Source organism: Centrocercus urophasianus, unplaced genomic scaffold, assembly GCF_019232065.1.
Source record: "Centrocercus urophasianus isolate 14NV4802_14NV808 unplaced genomic scaffold, USGS_Curo_1.0 seq_73, whole genome shotgun sequence".
NCBI lineage: Eukaryota > Metazoa > Chordata > Aves > Galliformes > Phasianidae > Centrocercus > Centrocercus urophasianus.
The window spans coordinates 430,716-452,703 of NW_024885344.1; the positions used below are offsets into that span (position 1 = coordinate 430,716).

At 43.2% G+C, this 21,988-nt stretch overlaps 1 protein-coding gene across 3 annotated transcripts in view; it reads right to left on the bottom strand.

Moving 5' to 3' along the window:
• Positions 1-20,003, bottom strand: part of FAM83F (family with sequence similarity 83 member F) — a 31,401-nt gene extending 11,398 nt beyond the window's left edge. For 2 of the 3 annotated variants that reach the window (XR_006171827.1, XR_006171826.1), the window contains exons 1-5: positions 19,859-20,003; positions 15,808-16,290; positions 11,957-12,124; positions 5,693-5,814; positions 4,476-5,188 (exon numbers count right to left, since the gene is read on the bottom strand). Coding sequence is in view for 1 of the 3 variants with exons in the window: in XM_042837803.1 (XP_042693737.1) it covers positions 4,476-5,188; positions 5,693-5,814; positions 11,957-12,124; positions 15,808-16,263 (1,459 nt within the window). In the remaining 2 variants the exon portion in view is untranslated. Of the gene's footprint in view, positions 1-4,475; positions 5,189-5,692; positions 5,815-11,956; positions 12,125-15,807; positions 16,291-16,687; positions 16,704-19,858 lie in introns of those variants that run through there. The other variant, XM_042837803.1, reaches the window with a different exon arrangement.
• Between the last annotated feature and the right edge of the window lie 1,985 nt (positions 20,004-21,988).

The window sequence follows — 21,988 nt, forward strand, 5'->3', positions numbered from 1 at the left end:
GGAGAAGTAATTCCAGGCTTTGGCCTGTACCCAGGCTAATGTCAGTGGAATTCTCAGATCCCAGATGGTGCCGTAAAGCAGTCTGGCCATGACTTGAGTGGAAGGCTTTCCAAGCAGTAAAGGATGAAAACAAAAAAGAAAGGTCAGGTCATCTCATCCATCAGATCCCAACACACATTCTCACTGAGCTTTTCCCATGTTCAGTATTAAACATCTCAAGTGGTGATATTTCCACCATTTCCTTTGCAAGAGAAATCCAGAGACCTCAGGGTCCTTCAGTTAAGCAGCATATAACGCTGCCCAAATTTTTATCTTCTTAAGGTTTATTCCATTGCTCACTCTACATATTTTCTTCTTCTCCAAATATCTGTACTTTTTAACACTTGCACTTCATTGCAGCCAGATTCTGAACCGGATGCCTCAGCAGACTTTTTTCAAGCGCTGCACTTAAGCATGTTTGCATAAGCTCTTGCAAGTAAGTGAGTTCTGCTGCACTCAGGGCTCAGCTAGGCTCACACAACGTATATCACATATACTCTGAGGCTGTATATACTGAGGGGGGCAGCTGCATGGCTTGCAGCCACTCTGAACAAGGGCAGACCCCACTTACTTATTTCTACAGAGGGAAGGGATAGGTACATCTCTCATGCAGTTGGAGTCAATGATCAGTACAGGAAAACTGCCTGACGTTACTGAGAAGTCTCAACCACAAGCACTGCCCTTGAACTGGGCTTCAAGTGAATTATTTTCATAAAATCATGGAATCATTAAGGTTGGAAAATATCTCTGAGTTCATGTTGTCCAGCCATCCATGTCACTCTTTTGCTTGTGGGTATTTGACCAACATTTTCCTCACTTGTACGTGATGGTAAAGAGAAGACCTCCCTCTCCCCTTCTGCACTGCAATTTCTGCATATCCATGTGAGAGGCTGCACTGCAGCCTGCTCTCCCTTTTTTGGTTTTTCTATATGCTACAGCCTCCTTCCCACAACAACATGTGGCATTTAATACTAACTGTTGCACCCCTTAGGCCCATTCTGCACGTTGCTACTAATCTTACCATTGCCCCTATCTCCTTGCCACCCCCATTCCCCTCCTTGTCTGTATCATGTTCAAGACCTTCACATTTACCTTCAAAAGCATCAATGCTCCTTCTCAGCTCAGTCTCAGCTCCCAGATCCTTTATTATTCTCACTCTTCCTACTCTTGTCTTCTGGCCTTTTCTACAGATCCTGGTACAGTTGGAGCAAACACAGTCCTTGTGTGTACCCAACATCATTTCCCTCTCTCTCTTTACAACAGGAGCTAAAATGTCCGGTTACCACCAGTCTATGATCCCACTTGGGCTGAAAAGCACTGGTGATAACTAAACTGCTTTTTCTGCCCACTTAGACTGCTACTTGCAGGGAAGAAACAAAACAAAAATCCAGTGCCTTCCAAAGGCACACTGCTTTGAAACCCTTGCAGTATTTCCAAGAAACTGCACACAGACATCAGTGTCTTTGCTGATCACAGCCTGCCCAGCAGCAGCATAAAATTAACAACATTCTGGTCAGGTTCAGAGCTGTTGTTGTTGTGCTTCGAAGCAGGCAATAGTGAAATTCAAGAATTGTGTTGATTTGATGGTGTGGTTTAAGCAAACCTTGTAAGACAAAACAAAATCTCCCTGCACTGTGGTAGAACAACACCCCAGGAAGTTAATTAAAGCATGTAATTCAGAACATTAATGTCTGTATTTTCCTTATGTTTTCCAGGCTAAATCCATTCTAACTTGTAGTTATCATTTTCTAGCATGTAAATACCCTGCCAGATTTTCAGAGACTGTTGAAAATAGTTTCACCCCACCCCAGCTTGTACTCTTTTCAACACCATTTGCTCTTACAAGACTGAACTGGACATTCAGTCTGCTTGAATAATGTCTTACTCTGAGCTTACTCTGCAAGCTACTTGGGTGTAGATCTGGTCTTTTGGTGCATTTGCAAGGTGTGATGTGTCTCTGTGGTACAACAGAATCACAGAATTAATGGTGACTTTGGAGGATGTGTGCACAGGCAGGCCCAAAGGGCTTAAGTGTGCTGTTTAATCTTCACAAAAGGTAGGGGTAACTATTTCAAACTGTGAAGCTTTGAATAATTGCATCCTAACCTGACTGTGTATCTAGCACCATCTCCCTCCTTCATTTCCACTTCTTTCCTCCCTTCTGTCACTCAGGGTATTGCAGCATCAGTTTTGACTAGGTCTGCTCAAGGACAACTTCACGTTTTAAAACATTACTGGTCATACAGTTTCCTCAGAACAAAAGGTTTCCTGTTTTTATCTTTAAGATGGAACTTTATTCCATATCCATGTTCAGGATGCTATTAAATCCTAATGAAGCACATGCTGCTAATCAAGTAGCTGCAGTATCTTCAGTGGTAACTCAATTTTTCCTTCCTTTCTCCTGAGTCTCATCTCTCTAATGTGCCCTCTGCCATCTCCGTTCACTTTGGAACCACCGGGCTAGTGAAGCTTTCTTTCACAAGATAGTGAGTCAAATGTAACACAGAGTGATCTTCCCTCAGCCATTTACATGGGATGACCTAAGCCTACTTTCACCACACTTCAAAAGCTGTGGAGTCTCCCAGTGTCACTGGAGCAGGAAATCTCATTTAGCATAAAGCAAAGCAGGAAACATTTGCACTGACTTCTTGGAAAGACTTGTCAGGAAGAACACAGCAGGAAGGTAGGAGAATGGAACCTCTGCTGCTTCCCTGTATTTTCAAAGTGGCTTGCCTGGAACCAGCCTAGGCCTCCCAAGGTCAGTGTTTTACGTTCTCCTTTATTGCCAGCTCTCAGGAAGTTGCAGTGACAATTAATAAAACCTGAATATAATAGCATGATTTTGTCCTTATGGAAATAATCCAGACCAAGCTGGCATAGATTCACTCTGTTAAAAAGGAGACGTCCCTGCTGCCCTGACCTGTGCAATGCCCAGAAGGGCTCAGCACCCCAGTGTCCAACTAGAGAGATCAGTCTCTCTCTTGCCTTAATATGTACTTAATTTTGCCACGTTGCCATATGGTGGGAATGGAGGGCTGTCTGCTTTAAAGCAGTCGACAACAAGAAACTTGGGGAATGTCTGATATTACGAAGAGCTGACGAATCAGAACTTCCACAATTCTCCATTTCTGTCACTAGAGGGTAGTGCAAGTCCTCAGCTCCGATCCTCTGAAAAGAAATGCCCATACATCTCCCTATAGATCTACGAATTTTCTTTTTCCTGGTCCCGAGGAATGGGGCCCAGCAGCACACGCTGTCTGCTCATAAAATAAAGTGATGTGATGAGAGGGTAAAGACCAAGGTTTACTTTTGCCTCCCCAAATGCCAAACACATCCCAAAATGGGTCTACTATAGTCTCAAATAATCAATTTATGCCTTCTTATATTTTTCCTCCCTTGTATTCATTTGGCATTTTTGAGTCTGTCCTTATTTAGCCAGAAATACTTCTAAGAATTCAATCAATCAAAACCTGGAACCTTTCTAGTACTTTGCTTTCCTTTTTGCTCTCCGGGGAATATCTTTCCACATCACATCATGGCAGACTTAAGGGAATTCATGTTTTTACTCCCACATTTTGAATTTATCAGAGCACAGCATGGCCAGACAAGTTGGGAAGAAATGTTCCTCCCTTAACTAGTTTATTTTCCTGCTATTACAAGATGAAATGACATCCAGCACACCTCAATGGGAGAGAAAGACAACCAGGCTTAGTCCTTAGTTTTACTTCAAACTGACAAAGCACCTGGAATGTTGAGATGTTAGCAATGAACACATAAATTAGGAGAAATTGTTATCATTTGTTTATTCAACCAAATGAAGACTTGGAAGAGCTCAGCGAATATATCAACAGCTCCTTAGCAAAGAAGGGAAGGTTCAGATCTAGTGCTTCTCCATAGCTCCTATTTTCATGACCCTCTTTTCCATTTCAAAGATAAGGGAGCAAGTTTTAAAAACTTCCATCTTCTCACTTTTTGCTCTCTTACCTCAGCAGAAACTTGTTTCCTTCCTCACCAGAAGCCCTGGCACTGTAAACACACTTGACAAAAGCCAAATGATGTTGGGGGGGTTACACTGGAAGTCTGTCTGCACACTAACCACTACAACACCAAGCACATTGTTGCTGCTTAACTGTACATGCAACCAGTTTTTCACAAGGAGACATTCATCTTTCTATCCCACAGCTGCTCAGTGGGAAGCATCAGAAAGCATATACATGAGAAGTAGCAATATTACAGTAAGAATGCCATTAAATTGCCTTTGGAATTATGCTTAGTTTGATGCAACTTCTGCTCTTCTTTGATCCTGCTCATTTTAGTACAGAGGAAATAACAGGATCTACTCAGGAGCCTGTGTTGAATACATCTGCACCAATCAACCAAACTCAGAGGCAGCTTAAAACCACAGAAGCAGAACGTGCTAATAGGAGAGGTTTTACCTGAGATGCCTTCAGCGCTCCGAACGCTGGCATGGCTTGTGCTGAGCTGCTCATATTCCAGTTTCATATTCCCGAGGTCTTCCCCTGAGTGTCCTTCACTGGCAAAAGAATTTGCTTCAATGCTTGAACCTGGAGATCGTTTGGCCTTGCGACCAAAAATCCCACTGGCAAACCGCTTGCCTTGCTTTGAGTTGGCCTGTGCATCTTCTTTCTTCACATCACGAATGGACTCTCTGGACTTGGATTTGTTTTTCAGGTCCATGTGGAACCGGGACAACAGTTTCTGAGGGCTCCGATTCTGCCTGCTGAAGTTCTCCAGAGGTGGTTCAATCTCTGGGAGTTCTTGCTCTAATGTGATTAAGTCATTCAGAAACTGATTTAATCGTTTCTTAGACTCACTTGTTTCTTCCCTTTCCATATTATCCTGATTATCCTCCCTGTGTCGTGAAGCCCAGAGCAACATATCACCACGAGTTGCCCCTGCCACTAAGCCATACTTGGGATTAATGATCTTCCGAGCCACGGTGGAGGAATGAAAGCCTGATTTCCCAATTCCATGATGGTTTGGATTAGCAATACCCAATTCCTTGCAGAAATTTACTTCCTCTGAGATAGCGTAGAGCTCACGAAACTCAATGTCAAACATCTCCACATGCTGTCCTGTCAAGACTAGTAGGATGTTTCTGTCAATATGGGATGAACTCCATGTGAAGCTAAGAATAGGAAACAGAACTGTAAGATTCTTGCATGCTTGACCCAGCCCACCCAACAATATGTGAAGCACCGTGAGAATACATAGCATTGTGCTATTTGCCAATATGGGTCAGGATAGGTGAAGTTGAGTATTATTGTTCTTCATTAGGCACGCAAACAAGATCTGGAAGAAAATACCTGAAAACTCTGAAGAGCAGCATATCCTCCTTTTAGAAAAGCAACTGCAAGAGTCTCCAGATTGGAAACCTCTCTGAAAAGAACTGAGTACAGTGGCCCGTGCAGTGTAGCACCATCTCTAGCACAATGAAAAAATCCACTGTCAGGGATTTGCTCCTGGGAGCAGTTTGTGCTCTACGCTACCTTCTCTCTTATCTTACTCCAATTTCTACAGATGCCAAACAGATTACAAAGAGGAGGATAAAAAAATGATCGACATGAGAACAAGACACACGCGCCATTATGTATATAAGAATGTAGCTCTGCCTTATGCAAGAGCAACCCACCTGTATGATCCAGTGGCCACCTTTTCACCATCTACCATCAAGAATCGAGATGCCAGTGTACCTCTGATCTTCCCTGTTTTCATGTAGAACCCAACTCCTGTCACAGAACGGATGCGGATGTTCTAACCAGGAAGTAAAGAAAAACAAAATTTCACAATAAATAGGGCAGAGAATTAGATAATTGCCAACTCCAAGTCTTAACACATCACTCACATTATCTCATAACTTCTGGGACTACAGCTCATCATTAGACACCAGAAATCAGAAGGGCTACAGAAAGGAAAGCAGTGTTGAAAAGTCTGTTGTTGTCATCTTTCAGTACAACTTACTCCTATGCATCAGTTTATAACCCTGTCCAGTAAGTCAGCATCTCTGTAACCGTCTGCTGTCTTCAGCTATTCATCTTAGCCCACTGACAAGACAATGCTTTCCAAATGAGATAATCCACCATCTCTAGTCCTGTGCTGTACATCAGAAGGCCCAACCCAGTTCAGGGAAATGAAGCTCTGAGTCACATCTGTAGTCTCCGAATCCCAATCCCTATTCCATAGCATCAGTGAGGTCTTCTCCAGACAATGTTAGCAGAATCACAAAACCAAGGAACTTTGCAATGCCTATGCAATCAAAAAGACTCAGAATGTATGAGGCTTAAATTAGATTATTTTAGGCTTGTGTTCTGATCCCAACAACATATAGTTTGATAGAACTGGGCAAATTATAGGACTAGGCTATTTAATTATTACAGAAGGGGTGAGGAAACAGTTGTACCATTCAAAACATATATAGATGTTTCCTGCCTGTTACAACAAAGGAACCCTGACATCATTTTGCTAAGAACACCAGTTACAGTGTCTACCTACATTCATCTCTGCTCAATGGAGAGTGAAAAACACAGAATTTTATTCTGAATAAAAGATGTAGGATAAGTGTCCCAAACAAATCAGCAAAGTATCTCTGCAGATAGGGAAGGCAAAACTTCTCATGAAAAGTACTGAAGTAGTTGGAAGAAGGTATTATCTCTCCTCAAACCTCCTGTCTCACACCCTTTTAGCCACTGAATCTACAAATTACAACACAAAGCAGTACAAGAGACAGAGGAAAAAAAACCCTGATTTCAGGTTACCTGATTTTCTACAATAGACATGCATACACATAGTATAAAAACATATTTGCATGTTAGACTGTGAGCTATTCTGCACCAGACTAATGCTGAAGTCCATGGGTCCTGGCTGCTCGAGGATGAATTGCCAGACAGGTGTACATACATATTGCCTAACATTAAAAAAACAATTTAAAAAAATAAAAAATCCAATGCTTAAAAGCACTCGTTGCCAGCAAAGTTTGGAGCAAATTATCTTGTCATTCTGACATACAAATTTAGACCATTTTCTTCATACCATCTGTTTCTCTTAAGAATTCTTTAACAATGAAAAGCTAAAAGATATTGTGATCTGGAGTAATAAATATAGGGTTAGGAGTCAGACAGTCTCGTGTAATCACAGTTCTGGCAGTATTCCCTGCTATGTTCTGTGAAAGCCAATTCACCTTTGCGTCATTCTTCCCCCATCTGCAGAACAGGAGAATCATGAGGATTTGGCTAGCACTAGCACAGCCTCAGATCCCACAAAGAGCTAAGTACCATTACTGTGAACCTAATTGACAGCTTAAATATCAATAGGCTGTAGAAATCAGCATGCAGGAATGAGTGATTAGAAGAATGTGGATTTTTGTCAAAAAAACAGTTTTCTGAATATAACTCTTACCTTTTGAATCGGTTCCTATTTGCTTCAGTAAAATACAGTGGTGGCAGTACAAATTCTGACTAACAGTAACTGATGATACTACTGTTTTGCATTCATCTACTGCTTGATCTGTCTGCAGTCCTGTGTGGGCATTAGCTAATTAATCCTCCCAACACCAATGACAGTATTATCGCCCTAAAGATGAGAAACCTGAGAGACAAAAAAGATGAAGTGACTTGCCCAAGGCCTAGCTAGCAGTGAGTCATTTGTGTGGGATGCTGAATGCAGGTTGGGTAGAGCACAAGAGAAAGGCTGCCCTTTCCAGTATTTAGAATAACATTTGTAGACTGGCTGGTCGACTAAAAATAATTGTCTTTTTTCCTTGCTGAATAAAGCTGGATTTGGAATTTGCCACATCATGGAATCTTGACTGGAGGTGTCAATGAGGACATCTGTCCTTCAAATCAGCTGACAGCTCTGAAATGTCTTATTCCTTTCTGAATCGAGTAGTACCAGCCTGTGTAAGCAGACTGCTTCTTAGCATGAAACAAGTGTGGATTTTATTGTGTTTGTATGTTATATCACCTTCTTTAGAAAGAGAGAAAGCACATTCACATTTTTGCAGTAACTGAGCTATGTTTAACACTGAAAAAGGGGGTAGAACCAAACAGCTGAACACATAAACCTCCTCGAATAAAGTAGGCACAGGAGTGTATAAATGCATCTTGAAATGCAGAAAACAAGCACTAAGTCATATAAAACACCGAGTCACTTAATAGGTTATTTGTATAATGTTTCCTACTTGAAGGATCTTGGAGCACTTGAAGACTAATATATCAGCTGTACAGAGACAGAACAAGCCTGGATTCACGTACTGAAGATTACACAACAGAAGTGGAAAGACAAATATAAATGAGGTGAGATTTCAGCTATTTTCTTTGGGCACTAACATTATTGTATGAACAAGTATTTGGGGTAAAGGATCAGTTCGTTTCCAGGCAGAAGAGACCTTTACAAACCTGTACTCTTGCAGCTACTTGCTTAAGTTTGGTTATATCCCGCCTCATGTAGGCAGCAGTCTTTGTTAGGTTTCCACATTTCCTTTACACAGACTTACACCACTCCTCATTGCAAGCAGTGACTAACAACTCTCTGGCAGCAACTTAATACAGACTGGTAACACACCAGCCTAATTAATTCACACAGTAAAGGAATCAGTCTTTCTTGATTTATTGTGACACATTTTTAAACCTTGTGCTGCATCCACACAAAGTTAAATTAGACTCAACTGAGAAAGTCAGTAGTACACTCTTACTGACACGTAGTTGACCACTAGCAGATCCAAGCAGGAGTGCCCACAAGCACGGGGTTGGATATCATGAGGTACGTGGGATGGACTCTAAAGGTGGGTGCTGCAAGTATTTTCACCAGGGAATCCTCTATGTCCCTTTGCTCTTAGAACTTCTAGCAATTGATATAAATGTTGCAAAGGAAGCAGAAATCTGTGTTTCCTTTGGGATGAATGGCAAGAAAGATTTAAATCAGATAAAGGACAGGCAACAGACCATAGCAGTAGATGTTACGTGACAGTAGCTCAAAAGTCCCTTATACTGACTGAGGGTTTTTTTGTGTCTTTCTGAAAAGAGACACCTGTAAATTACTGTTTTTGAAAGGTCACGAGCAGTCTAGTAAAATTTTCTAACAGATAATTAAAACAAAACAGCACTGCAACACATCACGTTCAGCTTCTCCGTTGAGTTAGAATTGAATGAGGAAATCTGGAAGGTAAGACAAGAAAATCTGAAACAAAATTGAAAAAAATCTTTTAGGCAGAAGCCTTTAAGACTACCTAGAGAGAGGAAAAGAAATCTTTGCATGTTAGGAAAATGAATGTAAAAATTAATATCAAAGTGAACTTCCTGCAGATACCACATTCTCTGCATTTCCTCAGAGCTCTAGGTGAACTCCATGTCTTTAATCAAAACTGTTTTTCATTGAAGACTTGATTAGCAGAAGCACAGGGAAGAAAACACCTCTAAAAACTACTGACAGCCCTCACCTTCAGGTCAACAAGAGGACATTTTGTGGGGCTATGAATTTTATATCTATGAGAACTTTGATTCATTCTGATCTCAAAAGAACACCCTTATGTCAAACATAACAAAAGTCTGGCAAACCACGTCCTGCAGGCTCAAGAAGCCACATGACTCATACAAATAAGACATGCTCACATTAACATCTCAAGATGGATGCACAGATGATTGAAGTTAAATGCATTTTTAACAAACTCTGGCCTTCATGCAAAATATGAGATTTTCTCATTTCAAATGTGAAGTCAGTGAATAGTCTTTGTAGAGTGTAATACAGTCTTCCTACACCATTTTCCTTGCTGTGAGACTGTGGGAGGTTGGTGATACCTTGCCATCTTAAAAAAATAGTCAAGAATTTTGTGAAAATGCCCTGCATTACATGTAGACAAAGGGCAAAATCCAGTGTTAGCAGTAAGTCTCCCTGTACTGGGAACTGTTAACTGTTCACTCAGCATCGGGTGAAGGGATCGATGGAGGACAAGAACAAGAATCACAGCAGTCTGAGCATCTGGTGATGACAGAAGTCAGAATAAGCACCCTGAAGCTGCAGCAATGCCAACCGATAGTAATGTGTCATCTCTTTTTTTCCTCACATGAGAATCTGACATTAAACCTTAAAGTTATCTCCCACATTGCTGCAACTTTCTGTGGAAAAGCCAGCACTAAAAATGCAAAACAACCCCAGACACATTAGCTCAGTGAGGTGGGGTAAGTCCTCAAGTGAGAGATTACATCTTGCTTGAGATTCCTTAGTTATCCAAAACCTGGTGTCAAATTATGATGATTTCTCACCCAAACAGCAGCACTGATACATCCAATAATGCTTTGCAGGAAAGCACGACCAACAGGCTGCTGCTCATCTTCTTGACCCTTATAGTCACACTGGCAATGGGAACTTGGGCAGGATGGTAAGAAGCCATTATTCTTGAGAAACAAGTGACCTGCTTTTCCTTAAAGGAAGGCTCTTCCCAGTCTTTCCATAGCACCATAGAACGGAATAAACTGCACTGACCTTAACAAAATTAACTAAAGCCTCCTTAGCTGAACTGGAAAAGGAATATAATATCTCTAGGAGGGGAATTTATGACACAGGATGACACAGCTGGGAAAACAACAACAAAAAAAAAACTTAAAGGACAACAGTCTGTGGGTTGAAAATTCTCAGAAGAGTGAGGAACTTAATTAAAGAAAGATGTTAAAAGGTTCTTCCTTGGTGGAACTCCTTCAACTCAGTATGAGTCTAAAGAAAAACACAGCAAGTGCTGCTGTGAGAGAAGGGAAGCACAGAAGAGACTTAAGAGTTTTCTAGTGCTTTTGATGGCATCAATATTGAAGTCGTCGTTCTTGTACACAATGACATGGTGAGAAAGGTACTGGAAAGCAGGTACCAGAGCAAATGGAACTACTTGTACAGTTTTCTACAAAGCAACCTGAGCCCAGACCACAGAACACCTCTGGAGCTTGAAACAGGTCTATTATAACAATGCCTGTGTCTTGCTTTCAAATACACTAGAGGAAAGATGAGAAAGCTGCTCAGCTGGATGTCTTTTCTCATGAAGAAGTCCAGAAACTACGAGCAGTGATAGTTCATAGGAGCACTGTTCAGAAATATGCAATTCATTTTCACCCACATGTAAGATGGTACTGCTTGAATGGTTAATATGAGCCTCTCTTACCTTCAGAGCTTTTTGTTTGTTTGTTTTTCACTATTGAGTGTTTGTGGAAGATCTGCCCTTCCTCCAGACAAAATGGGACTTTTTTTTTTTAAAAAAAAAAAACTGCTCTGCAAAGCAGTTGGATCACAAGAGTGGTGAGTCTTGCACCCTGTAGATTGTTTCCAATCTAGTGACTTTTCCAGTATTTGGAACAAATCTGCAGTAGTGACAGTGACTGAAACAGTGAGCAACACAATAGCAGCTATAAACACACAAAAGGATTTCAGTTTGTATGCAATGGAAAGAGATTCTACTGAAGTTGCTTCTGCCTGCCAAGCTAAGCTGCCTACTCTGCTGTGGTTCATGTGCTGTGTGAAGATGTACTCCAATATGGAACTGGAGAGCAGTTGTGCCCTACAGTCCCAAATGTTCTCAGGCAAAGGAATATAAACTTGTTCAGTCCCAGATGACAACTGATAGACAGGAAAGTCTTGATTTCACAAAATATGTATATGTGTACTGTTATTGTTTGTGTGGAGTCCAGTTACTAAAATAACTACTCTAGAAATCTGGGACTTGCATAGGAGACCTACAGGAATTTCCTCAAGCAAATTTCTTCCTAAAAGAAATACACAGGCCACAAAAGCCAAAAAACTACACAGATCTCTGTTTCAGGTGAAAGGCAAATGATCTCTCCAAATGAGTTACAAGGTTTGTTACAACTCAGGAAGGCCACTTAACTGCAAAAAAATGATGATTCAGTCTTGAATATCTTACCCGAATCTGCAAGTCACTGAGTTCAAGGCATCTGCACATTTCCAGGAAGAGCTTCACACCATCCTCATCTAGGATTATATAGACTGGGATCCAGCGTTTGTATGCTGCATTAACAATATCTCGGAAGATATCCTGGTCTGTAAATACATCCATGACCACTGCAATAATCTAGAAACAGGAAGACAGCAGACAAGCAACTAAATAAAATATTAGGAACTGAGAGGAAAGCCCATTTTAATGGTACAAAATAAAGGAGAGCACTGATACCAGAATATGGAAGAGTACACAGGTGAGACAGGAGTACAGGGATGTATGTGCCCAAGCATTTCCAATAACCTTGCAATTTTCTGGCACGGCTCCTGCTGCATTTTAAAAAGAATGCAATAACTAACTGTCTTTGAGGGGTCTTCCTCTAAGGGAAGATGGCTATTTCAGCAGCCTGAAAAATGCCAAAGTGAAATACCCATTTTTAATCCAGTGTTGTGAAACTCTCTTTGCCTCCATTAGGATGCACTTAAACAAAGAGAAACACTGATAAAAGTCTAAAAAAGAAAAGTGAAAAACTCAGCCATAACACTTCTCAGAAGGTGAGTAATGGAAGAATGAACGTGCAGAGGAATCAGAGCATGAGTCCTCAGCTATAGTGCACAAAGCAGACAAAAAGAACTCTGCTCTCAGGGCTGGCTTCATGAGGAATGTCATGTACAGCTCAAACACAAACATCTCATAATTGTAAGAAAGAGACTGGAGCACACATTCAAGATTTGGAGGCAAAATGATCATTTGCTCTCTTCACATGTACGTTTTTTCCTGGTATGAAACTAATTCCTCTTTCCAGACACAGATCTTTTTGTATAAAAGCAAGAAAGCAAAAGGTTGCACTAACATGACAGACAAGCCCGAACATTCATAGGATGAGTAACAACAAAAACAAGATGACTGTGGGCAACTTTTATGCTGACCTTACATGTTTTGTCTTCCTCTCCCCTTCTGTGTCTTTAACACTATTAGAAGAATCAATTCACTTTTTCTCCTGAAGGAGTTATGCTTCACAGCATCCTGAAAGCTATGCATGAAGGAAACTGCAGTTCTCCCCATCCCTAGGAACCACCAGCTTGGCAGGTCAGAGCTCTCACGCTGATGGTAGGCTGGGAGTAGAGTTGCCTAAATTCTAGCTTCCCAGGTGCCAGGGTCACAGCAACGAGCTGAGCTGTGCTGCAGACAGCACATATAATGTGTGAATGGAGCTGAAGACTACACCTAACAGTAGAATTTTCTTCAGGTGATGTTTGGAAAAGGTGCAGCTCCAGTTGCAGTAGCTCCCTGTGGAAGGGGGGATAATTCTCACCAGGCACTTCTTTCCTTTGAAAATGCCCTTGAGCAAAATGGATGTGGGAAAGTGATAGCACAGTAAATGTCCTCTGTTTTTGTTGAGTCTCTCTGTATGGCCAACAATAACCAACAGCTCTGCTCTGTCACGCTCCTTCTGTCAGCAGTGCTTACACAAGCTGTTCCTTATTAGAAAAAGAAAAAAAGAGCTGACATTGTGTTTATGTCCATCATTAACATGTACATTCCTGATACAGGTGAACTATGGAGGAGGTACAATACAAGCTAATTTTAAGTCCTTCAACAACTTCTCTTAGGTTAGAAGAACTGGATTTCAGCTCCCACCTTGGTCCTTACTTTCTAACTAAATGCAGCAAGAGGCAAGGAATTCTGAAAAATACATTGAAATTCCATCACTTCACTCTTCAACAACTTCACATGCAGGCACATTATGACTTAAGTTTTCAGGTATTAATTGAGGCATGCTGTGCTTTCTTAACCTTTCACACACACTGGTCTGGACGTCATTACTCAGCAGCAAGAACACCAAATAAAATTCATTTAAAATAAGAACATTAGCATAGAGAATTGATGAAAAATAGACAAAAGAAGTAGGAATGTATTTCCTTTCCATCCCCGCCATCCACAAGATGACCAACGACTGTAAAAACTGAAGCACACCCTGGACAGACCACTGATTATTAGTACTGGCATTGTAATATGAAGGGACAGTTGCCTGCTGGCTTGGCAGCTCTAGGTTAGTTCAGGCTTGTTTGCAAGACTATGGACTTAACCCACAAATATGGAAACTAAGTCCATAGAAAAAGCTGATGAACTGCCTTACAGATGGTTCTTTCAAGTCTCAAAATGTGAAAGGGGCAACTGCGCTGTTGATGTTAGTCTTTCCAAACCCCTGACACTACAGATGATCTGTCAAGATAACCTAGGAGCGTTCTCAAACACAGCAAGTCAGAGCATGAGCACCTACCCCATGTAGGAGTTTTTCTTTTCTCCATTCCCCTCTCTGGATAATAGTGCTACTTACCTATAGGATCTATAGGTATGCCTTGCTCTTCATGGGTATTTACAGATTGACAAGCATTACCTTGCCAAAATCATTGCGGCAAGATAGCTCAATTAATGTAAGTAAAACACTAATGATAAGCCACCCCTAGACATGTGCCAAATATTACTACTATCTCTTTAGGGCCACTCCCTCCCAAAAACCAAAACAAAGCTAAACACCAAAACAAACAAACAAAACCCCCACTCTAATCTGTTGAATGAAAAGCTCCTACCTGGAGATTTTATTCTCCAAGTCAGGCTTGATGGAAAACAATAGGTACTTACTTAAGAAAAAGACCATTAAACACTAAAATGGCTGTTAAACCTAAAACCACCTTTGGGCTGGGAGGGGGACAGCTCATCCGGCCAGTGAAAAATATATCTACAAAGAAATTAATTACCTGTGTTCCAGGCACAGGTATTGAAAAGAGCAAAGTTTCCCAGTTACCATACAATTTGTAGAGGCATTTGCAGCAAAGCAAGAGGATGCAAGTCAGAGCATAAGCATTTTTTTATAGCTTCTGGTTCTTCTGTGTGACTGATTGTGCCAGCAGTGGAATAGGATAACAGGGTGTGCATGTAGTGCTGCAAGCAGGGAGTGGAGAACACCCTCTGGTTAAACGTCTCTCTGGAAAATTTTCTGTGTTTCCCAGCAGATTTGCTTTAAACAAGCCTCTGCAAAGGCTGTGCATGCAGAGGGTGCGCTTGAAGAGTGGCGGCGGGGGAGAGTGCTGAATCAGAAAGCAGAAAAAACAGAAAGCAGCAAAACTCAAAGAAGGAGTGAGGCGGCTTATGCTGCTGTCTCCTCTCCAGAGGGGAGATACCAGCTACAAAAGGGGTAATTTCACAGACAGTCTTTCTTGGAGATTTCACCCAGACCTAGAAAAACCTTGTCACTGCCCCCTAACTCTTTCATGCAAACTCTTGGAGCATCACGGCTGGCTTGTTTTCTTGCCAGAGGTGCACTGTCACCACTAACAGTCTTTTCCAGTCCAAGATAAACAGGAGGAACAGACTCATATTGTCTGGACTCTGGCTGCCTCGCAGTCAGGGCTGTACTGGATTGCAAACACAGAAAACAATCCAAAACAAACCAGCTGCCCTGTGTTTAACTGGGGTTACCTGCACGTACAGGAGAGGCAGCTGGAGCAGCACCATGTCCTGCCTGCCCTCTGGATAATACACTGCAATTGGGCAGGAAAAAAACAAACCATGGCCGCAAAATCGTAATGGGGGTCTGGGGGTGAACCCATTCCAGACGTCAGCTTTGGCAAACTGCAGTGTGATGGGTGATGAACTGCATGGAAAACCCAGCCTGGTGGCAACCAGGAGAGCGAAGAATGGCTGGTGTGGTGATGGGCTCCTGCCACCCTGCGTGTCCCCAGCCCGGCCCTTCTGCCTGGGTGACCTACACGTGGACACAGCCCAGGCACAAATGCACAGAGGCCGCTCCTTACCTTCTGTGCCTGTTGGATCATCTCTCTCACCACCTCCTTCAGGTGGGGCACGTTCTCCTCCTTGCGAGGGTGCGTGAAGAGGGCCACACGGCTGATGCCCCGGTAGAAGGTCTTGTCGGTCCAGCCCAGGTCCAGCGGCGGGACCTCCGTGTCTGAGAGCTCAGGCCAGTAGGCCAGCGAGACGGCCTTGCCGCCGGGGCCCCGCATCACCTTGGCACTCTCCCGCGGGTCTTCATATGCCCGCCAGCTGCCCCGCAGGGCCTGCAGCTCCTGGCTGGAGAGGAAGTCTTGGAGATGCTCCTTTCGCAGGGTCTCCCTGTATGCGGCCTCACCTCGGGTCACCAGCGTCTCCAGGGCTCGACGTTGCTCCTCACTATAATAGAAGCAGGCCTGCGCCTCTGTCACCTTCTCGTTGACGTGCGACTCGTCCAGCAGGAACACCTGGGAGTCCGCCATGCTGCCGGCATCCGCAGTGCCGGGAGGCTGTGGAAGGAGGGAAAGGCAGGGCCGGCACCGCCTCACCTGGCCTGCCCGAGCCCGCCCCGACAGGTGGAGCAGCCGCACCACCCCGTGCCGGCCCCTCACGCTTCTCTGGTTCAATGGGAATATGGCTATCCCCTTCATTCTGGCCCCCTCCCAGGCCTGCCTGCCTGCAGCTCTGACCATTGGGGGACGGGGGTGGTGCTCCCGCAGCATGGCAGGCTGGCTGTCCCTGACTGCTGTGCCTGGGGAGAGCCAGGCTTGAGTGTGGCTTGCAGGAGAATCATTGTATAGCTTAGGTTAGGTTTAGGGGACCTCACAGCCCACCCAGTCCCACCCCGTGCTGTGGGCAGGGCTGCCACCCACCAGCTCAGGCTGCCCAGGGCCCCATCCAACCTACCCTTGACTGCCTCTAGGGGTGGGGCACCCACAGCTCTCTGCACAGCTGTGCCAGTGCCTTGCTGCATTCTGAGTAGAGCATTTTCCCCTAACATCTAACCTAAATCTCCTCCCTTTTAGTTTAAAGCCATCCCCTCTTGTCCTATAGTATGCAGGAGTGTGAATTCAAAAATCTATTTAAAAGGGTTTTTTTTTTTTCTTTTTTTTTCCTTTTCTTTTTGAAGGTGACTGCATTCATCAGGAATGAGGCAATGCAGGCAGACCATGACAGTGGCCATTGGGCCCTGCTGGCTGCTAGCCAGCCCCCTCCCAACCCACCAAAAGAGCAGCTCAGTGACTCCCAGAAAGCCCAAAAAGCAGGAGGTGGATGCCGTGTTTACAAGCAGTAGGATGACAGAGCGATTTGCCCAAGGCTGCCCAGCAGGCTGGTGTCAGAGCTGAGAATAAAACTGCGCATCTCCAAGACTCTGGCTGGGAGTGTGAATAAATAGCCCTACACGTGTCCCAGCTGAAAGACTGGGGGCTGTTATGTTAAATGATTAATTTTGCGTGGTATGTGATAGTTGCTAGGGGCCCTAATCAAGATGCAGGCCCCATTGAGGTTTGCAGTGCATACACAAAGGATAAAAAGCACTTCTTTCCCCATTGTAGCCCAAGGACAGCACAGACAGAGATGTGCAAGGAAATGGGTATAAAGGCAAGGCAGTGGTGATATACAAACATTCAGAAGCATTTGCAGGGCTTTTCATATGTGATTAGCCCTAATTGCTCACATACACAAAATGCACAAACTGAAGGAATAGAGCTGGAGGATCTGCTCTTTGTCTCCTCCCTGTAAATGATCACCTGTGCTCAGTTTGTTATAAAAAAATCCATGGAGGAGGTGAAGCACTGTAGCTCTTCCCTGATTTTCTCCCTTAAAATGGAAGGGAGAGTTTTAGCATTCCAGACTGTCATCGATAGCTTTTCCTGTCATGAAATTCACTTAAAATTTGAAAATGCACTTTGTGGAACCTACTCCTGTGCCTTTCAAATCTCTTAAAAAATACAATTTCAATATATGCTCCTTTAGATTGATTATCGTGGAAACAGGGCTTATGTGGCAGTGGCGTCTCTATTTGTCTGCTTGTCTGTCCATCTCTATTAACTTCTGAACCCACTGGCTGATTTCAAATAAAGGTGGCAGAGGCATAATTATACCCCTACAGGTTTTGTGAAAATAAAGAGCCTGATAGCAAAAATAAACCCTATCACAGTCCCTTGACAGGGAAAGTTGCATTAAGGGTTCACGCCTTATTAGACTTCAAAGATTCCATAAAAGTTGGAACACTAATAAGTTCCTGAACTGTATGAAAAGCTTCAAATGAAGTTTATGCCATGTTAGACACCCCAGTCAATCAACCACAATATACAAATACACAGGAGATTCTGCTTTGTTAGTGTCAGTACTCACTAAACTACTTTTTCCTTCTGCACCAGAGGCTGCCATCAGCTCTGCAATTTCATGTGGAGCTAAGTAAAATCTCTTTAATCCGGGATGCTCTATTCAATTGTAGCTGCACAATGTAAGATTTTCTGTTCAGCTAAGGCTGCCACATGAAAGCAACAGTGGGTTCACAAATGCGTGCTTAGTTTTATGTTAAAAGCAAGTGAATGTTTCCCACATCCAAGTGAAAGCAACAGAGATTATCAGCTTGCTGTGATGACATGTTTAGCCCCCATCTCTCACTCTACAAGACAAAGTGTTGTCTCTATGTTGATATGAGAAATAGGGGCATGGAGCTGTGCAAAAGCTGAGAGAGACACTTTTCCTATGCACGCATGGTGTCGTTGTCCCCCCTCGCCACCTGCTCTTCCAGTAAACATTCCAAACACGAGTATTTTCCATATGAGGTTTTAAAAAATCTGATGATTCAATCTCTTTTGATATACCCTGACCCTCTGGCTGACAGCCTCACCTAAAAGACAGGCAAAAAGAACCATGGAAACAAACTGCCCTCGCTGTCCCAGAGACAACCCAGCCCTTCAGGACTGGAGACTAAACATAGCAAACAGGGAGGGGGAACTGTGCCTGGCTGGGGCTGACAAGTGAATTCCAGTTTCCACTCTAGATGAGATTCATTACTGTTTCAGCTCAGGTTTTCCACTCTGACCTTAGCATTGGCTCAAGAAAAGGGAAAAAGGGGAAGCCTGCTTTAGGATTCAGCTGAGGCTGCTGCGAATCCAAGCAGACCTTTGATTAGATATTAGAACTTTAATTATAATCATTATTATTATTTTTTCCTGGGAATTACTTACTGAAGGGGGTGCCTATGATTGGGCAGAGTTGGGTCTATCTTTTGACCTCTGCTTGGGTGTTGTCCCAGCCAAGTCCCGGTTAAGATCTACCTGACTTTTCTGGTTGAGTTCCAAAACGTTTTCCAAAGGAAGTAAACTAACCTATCAGGAAATATTACCTCTCACTGTAACCCTCTCCAACCCCATTACAGTGCTCTAAATCTACTGCCTTCAAACACCTCCCACGCATATTCTGCTTACTTGGGCCTAATTGCTTTGCTTTCCTTTGCAAGAAAATGCAGGTTGTGCTTTAGATAAAGATATGACACCTTATATTTAGCATTAATTGTAACTGTGCTCGTCCATACATCTCTCTTACCCATCCTTCCTGTGTAATTTCAGTCCTTAAATAGCCCATCTCATGAGATAGTCGTCGATAAACCTCCCAGCAGTGTTTTGCTTGTGACAAAATGCTACAGGCTGTTGTTATACAACTTTGGGTACTCAGTTCTTAGGGAATAAAACTCAATGCCTTTCCCCTCACCCCCTCTTTACTTCTTTCTCCCAAGAGCAGTCAACATTGACGTGCAAAATAGGAGTAAAAACATGGGCCAATATTAAAAAGAAAAAATAATTCTATGAGTTTTCTGAAGGGGAGTGCAGAATCATAGAATGGCTTGGGTTAGAGGGGATCCTTCAAAACAAAACAACATGATTTACCAAAATATGCCTAGTTAACCCTACTGCCTTTTAGCTTTTTCATTAAAAGTGGCAACTGGTTAAAAATGAGTTTTGCAAATAGAAGAGGCTAGTTCAACGGATGTGGGATACATGACTTTGCAGTCTCAAAAAGGAATAGTAAGTAAATAGGTTGTGCTAAAACACCACTCCTTACCTGTGCTGGCTGGCACCAAAGCAAGAGTTGCAAAGGCTTGGTGCAGATTGCATCTTCCTGATCTGTTATCTTGCAGGCAGCATCCAGGAGTTTGTGGGAAGGACGTTACACACACAGCCAGCCACGCTAAGCCTGTCCCAGGCCTGAAATTCCATTTGCAAGGGCTGCCAACCTGGGCCAAGAATGGGTGTGTTAGTCACATCCTAGTGCTGGCAGAGCTAAAAACTCTGAAACAAGGTGATTTCAGGGTGAATAGGAAAAAGCATTTGCCTTCACTGTTCTCCCTCCAGCGAGCTGGAGAGCTGCAGGCAGTGGAGGGTAGGTGTGTCACCTCTGCAGCAGTGACAGGGCTGCAATCTAAACGATGAAGAAATGCTTTCAGATGCTTCCTTTCTGTCATATTACACTGCCTCAGGGAGAAAAACGTAGCTGCTGAATTGGAGAACTGCCGCAACTGAGTCAAGTGCTTCTGGCCTCCCACTCAGTCTTTCAGCTGTTGTTTCCATGTGAAAGTAAATAGGTATAGAGTCCTCTGAAGAGAGCAGAAAGGAGCAACTGTGTTTGCGGGCTCATTTCTTGAAGCGAGGTATTTGCTGACTGAGCACACAGAAAGGCCTGTAGCTGTTTTCCCTGGCTGCTCCTATTTACCAGGCGACACTTAGAGGCAGTTTCCTATAAGAAATCACGCTGGCCCAGGCCTCTTGCTTCATCTTTCAACTGCTAAAGAAGCAAAAGCCTATACCCCAATACCTTGTTTCAGTTCAGAACACAGCTGAGCTACAGAGGGGCTTCGGCCAGGTCATCTGTTGTGCCTCAGATCCCTGTCTGTAAAATGAAGATAATATTGCTGTGTTTCACAGAAATGCTACAAAGAAGAGCTTAAAACTCCCCACAACCAACCAACCAGAAAAAAAAAAAAAAACAGCAGTGTCTCTTACATTTGCTTTGGCTTCTGCAAAGACAAAGCAGAAGAGGAGGAGATGGAAGAGCCAGATATCTGTAAAGTCCCTTCACAGATGAGTTAAGCTCTGAAGAGAAGATCTCAAGAAAGAAAATAGTGGAAAATAAATGGCACAGTGTCTGAACAGGATGCTTAATGCAGCTATAATGATGCAACTCTCACAGCACAGTGTACTTTATAGACAATGGAACACAAATAACAGGACCTGAGGGAATGGCGTAGAGCTGTCGGGGGGGACCAGGTAGGGTGTTAGGAAACGGTTCTGTACCAGAGAGTGGTTGGGCACGGAACAGGCTCCCCACAGCCATTGTCATAGCCCCAAGAGTTTGAGAAGTGTCTGGACAGTACTCTCAGATGGATTCGGAGTGGTCCTGTGTAGAGCCAGGAGTTGGTCTTGGTGGTCCTTGCAGGTCAGCTTGGGATATTCTCTGATTCAGTGGGGTAGAAGATACTGGCTAGATGGAGTTACATGCTGATAGCAAGGAGATGTTCGGGTACAGTATGGTGGATAAGAGAGTCACTGGAAGGAATGCGAGAGAGAAATAATTTGTCTAAGAATGAACAAATTCAGTAAAAATCTGTACAGTCAGTAGAGGATAGCGCAGCATAATATATAGGTAGCTGAGATGAGGCCCAGGAGTCCACAGTGTCATCCTGGAAGCTTAAAGAGCAAGATAAAGCAAACCAAACAAAAAAAAATCCTGCTTTGTGTAAGGAGAAGGAAAGAATAAAACTGTTAGGCTTGTCAATTAGCTTATTTGTTAGACAGCTAATCATTACGAGAATACTTTGAAATAAATGTGTGATCCTTAAACTACAATAATAAACAAGTAGGAAGCAAATTGATCCTCACAATAAAAGCAAAACAGCATGAAGGGAGCAGCACAGGAAAGAAAAAACGGACCACTCCAAAAGGAGATGCAGAAGGCTGAAGTGTGGGCTCAGAGATGTTGGCAAAATGAACAGATTTCTTATTCATTAAAAGGTAGGTATCAAGATGTGTGTTTGGAAGTTGTCCTTTTGTAGTCAGAACATGTTGGCCTCTGATGCTTATTTAACTTAAAAGTCTCCAGAAGCGCCAGCAGATCCACAGGATGCTTCCCTCCTGTTCACTCCTCAGTGTTTCCATCCAGCAAAGTCATGGCGGGGCTATGACTTGCGTGAGTGCA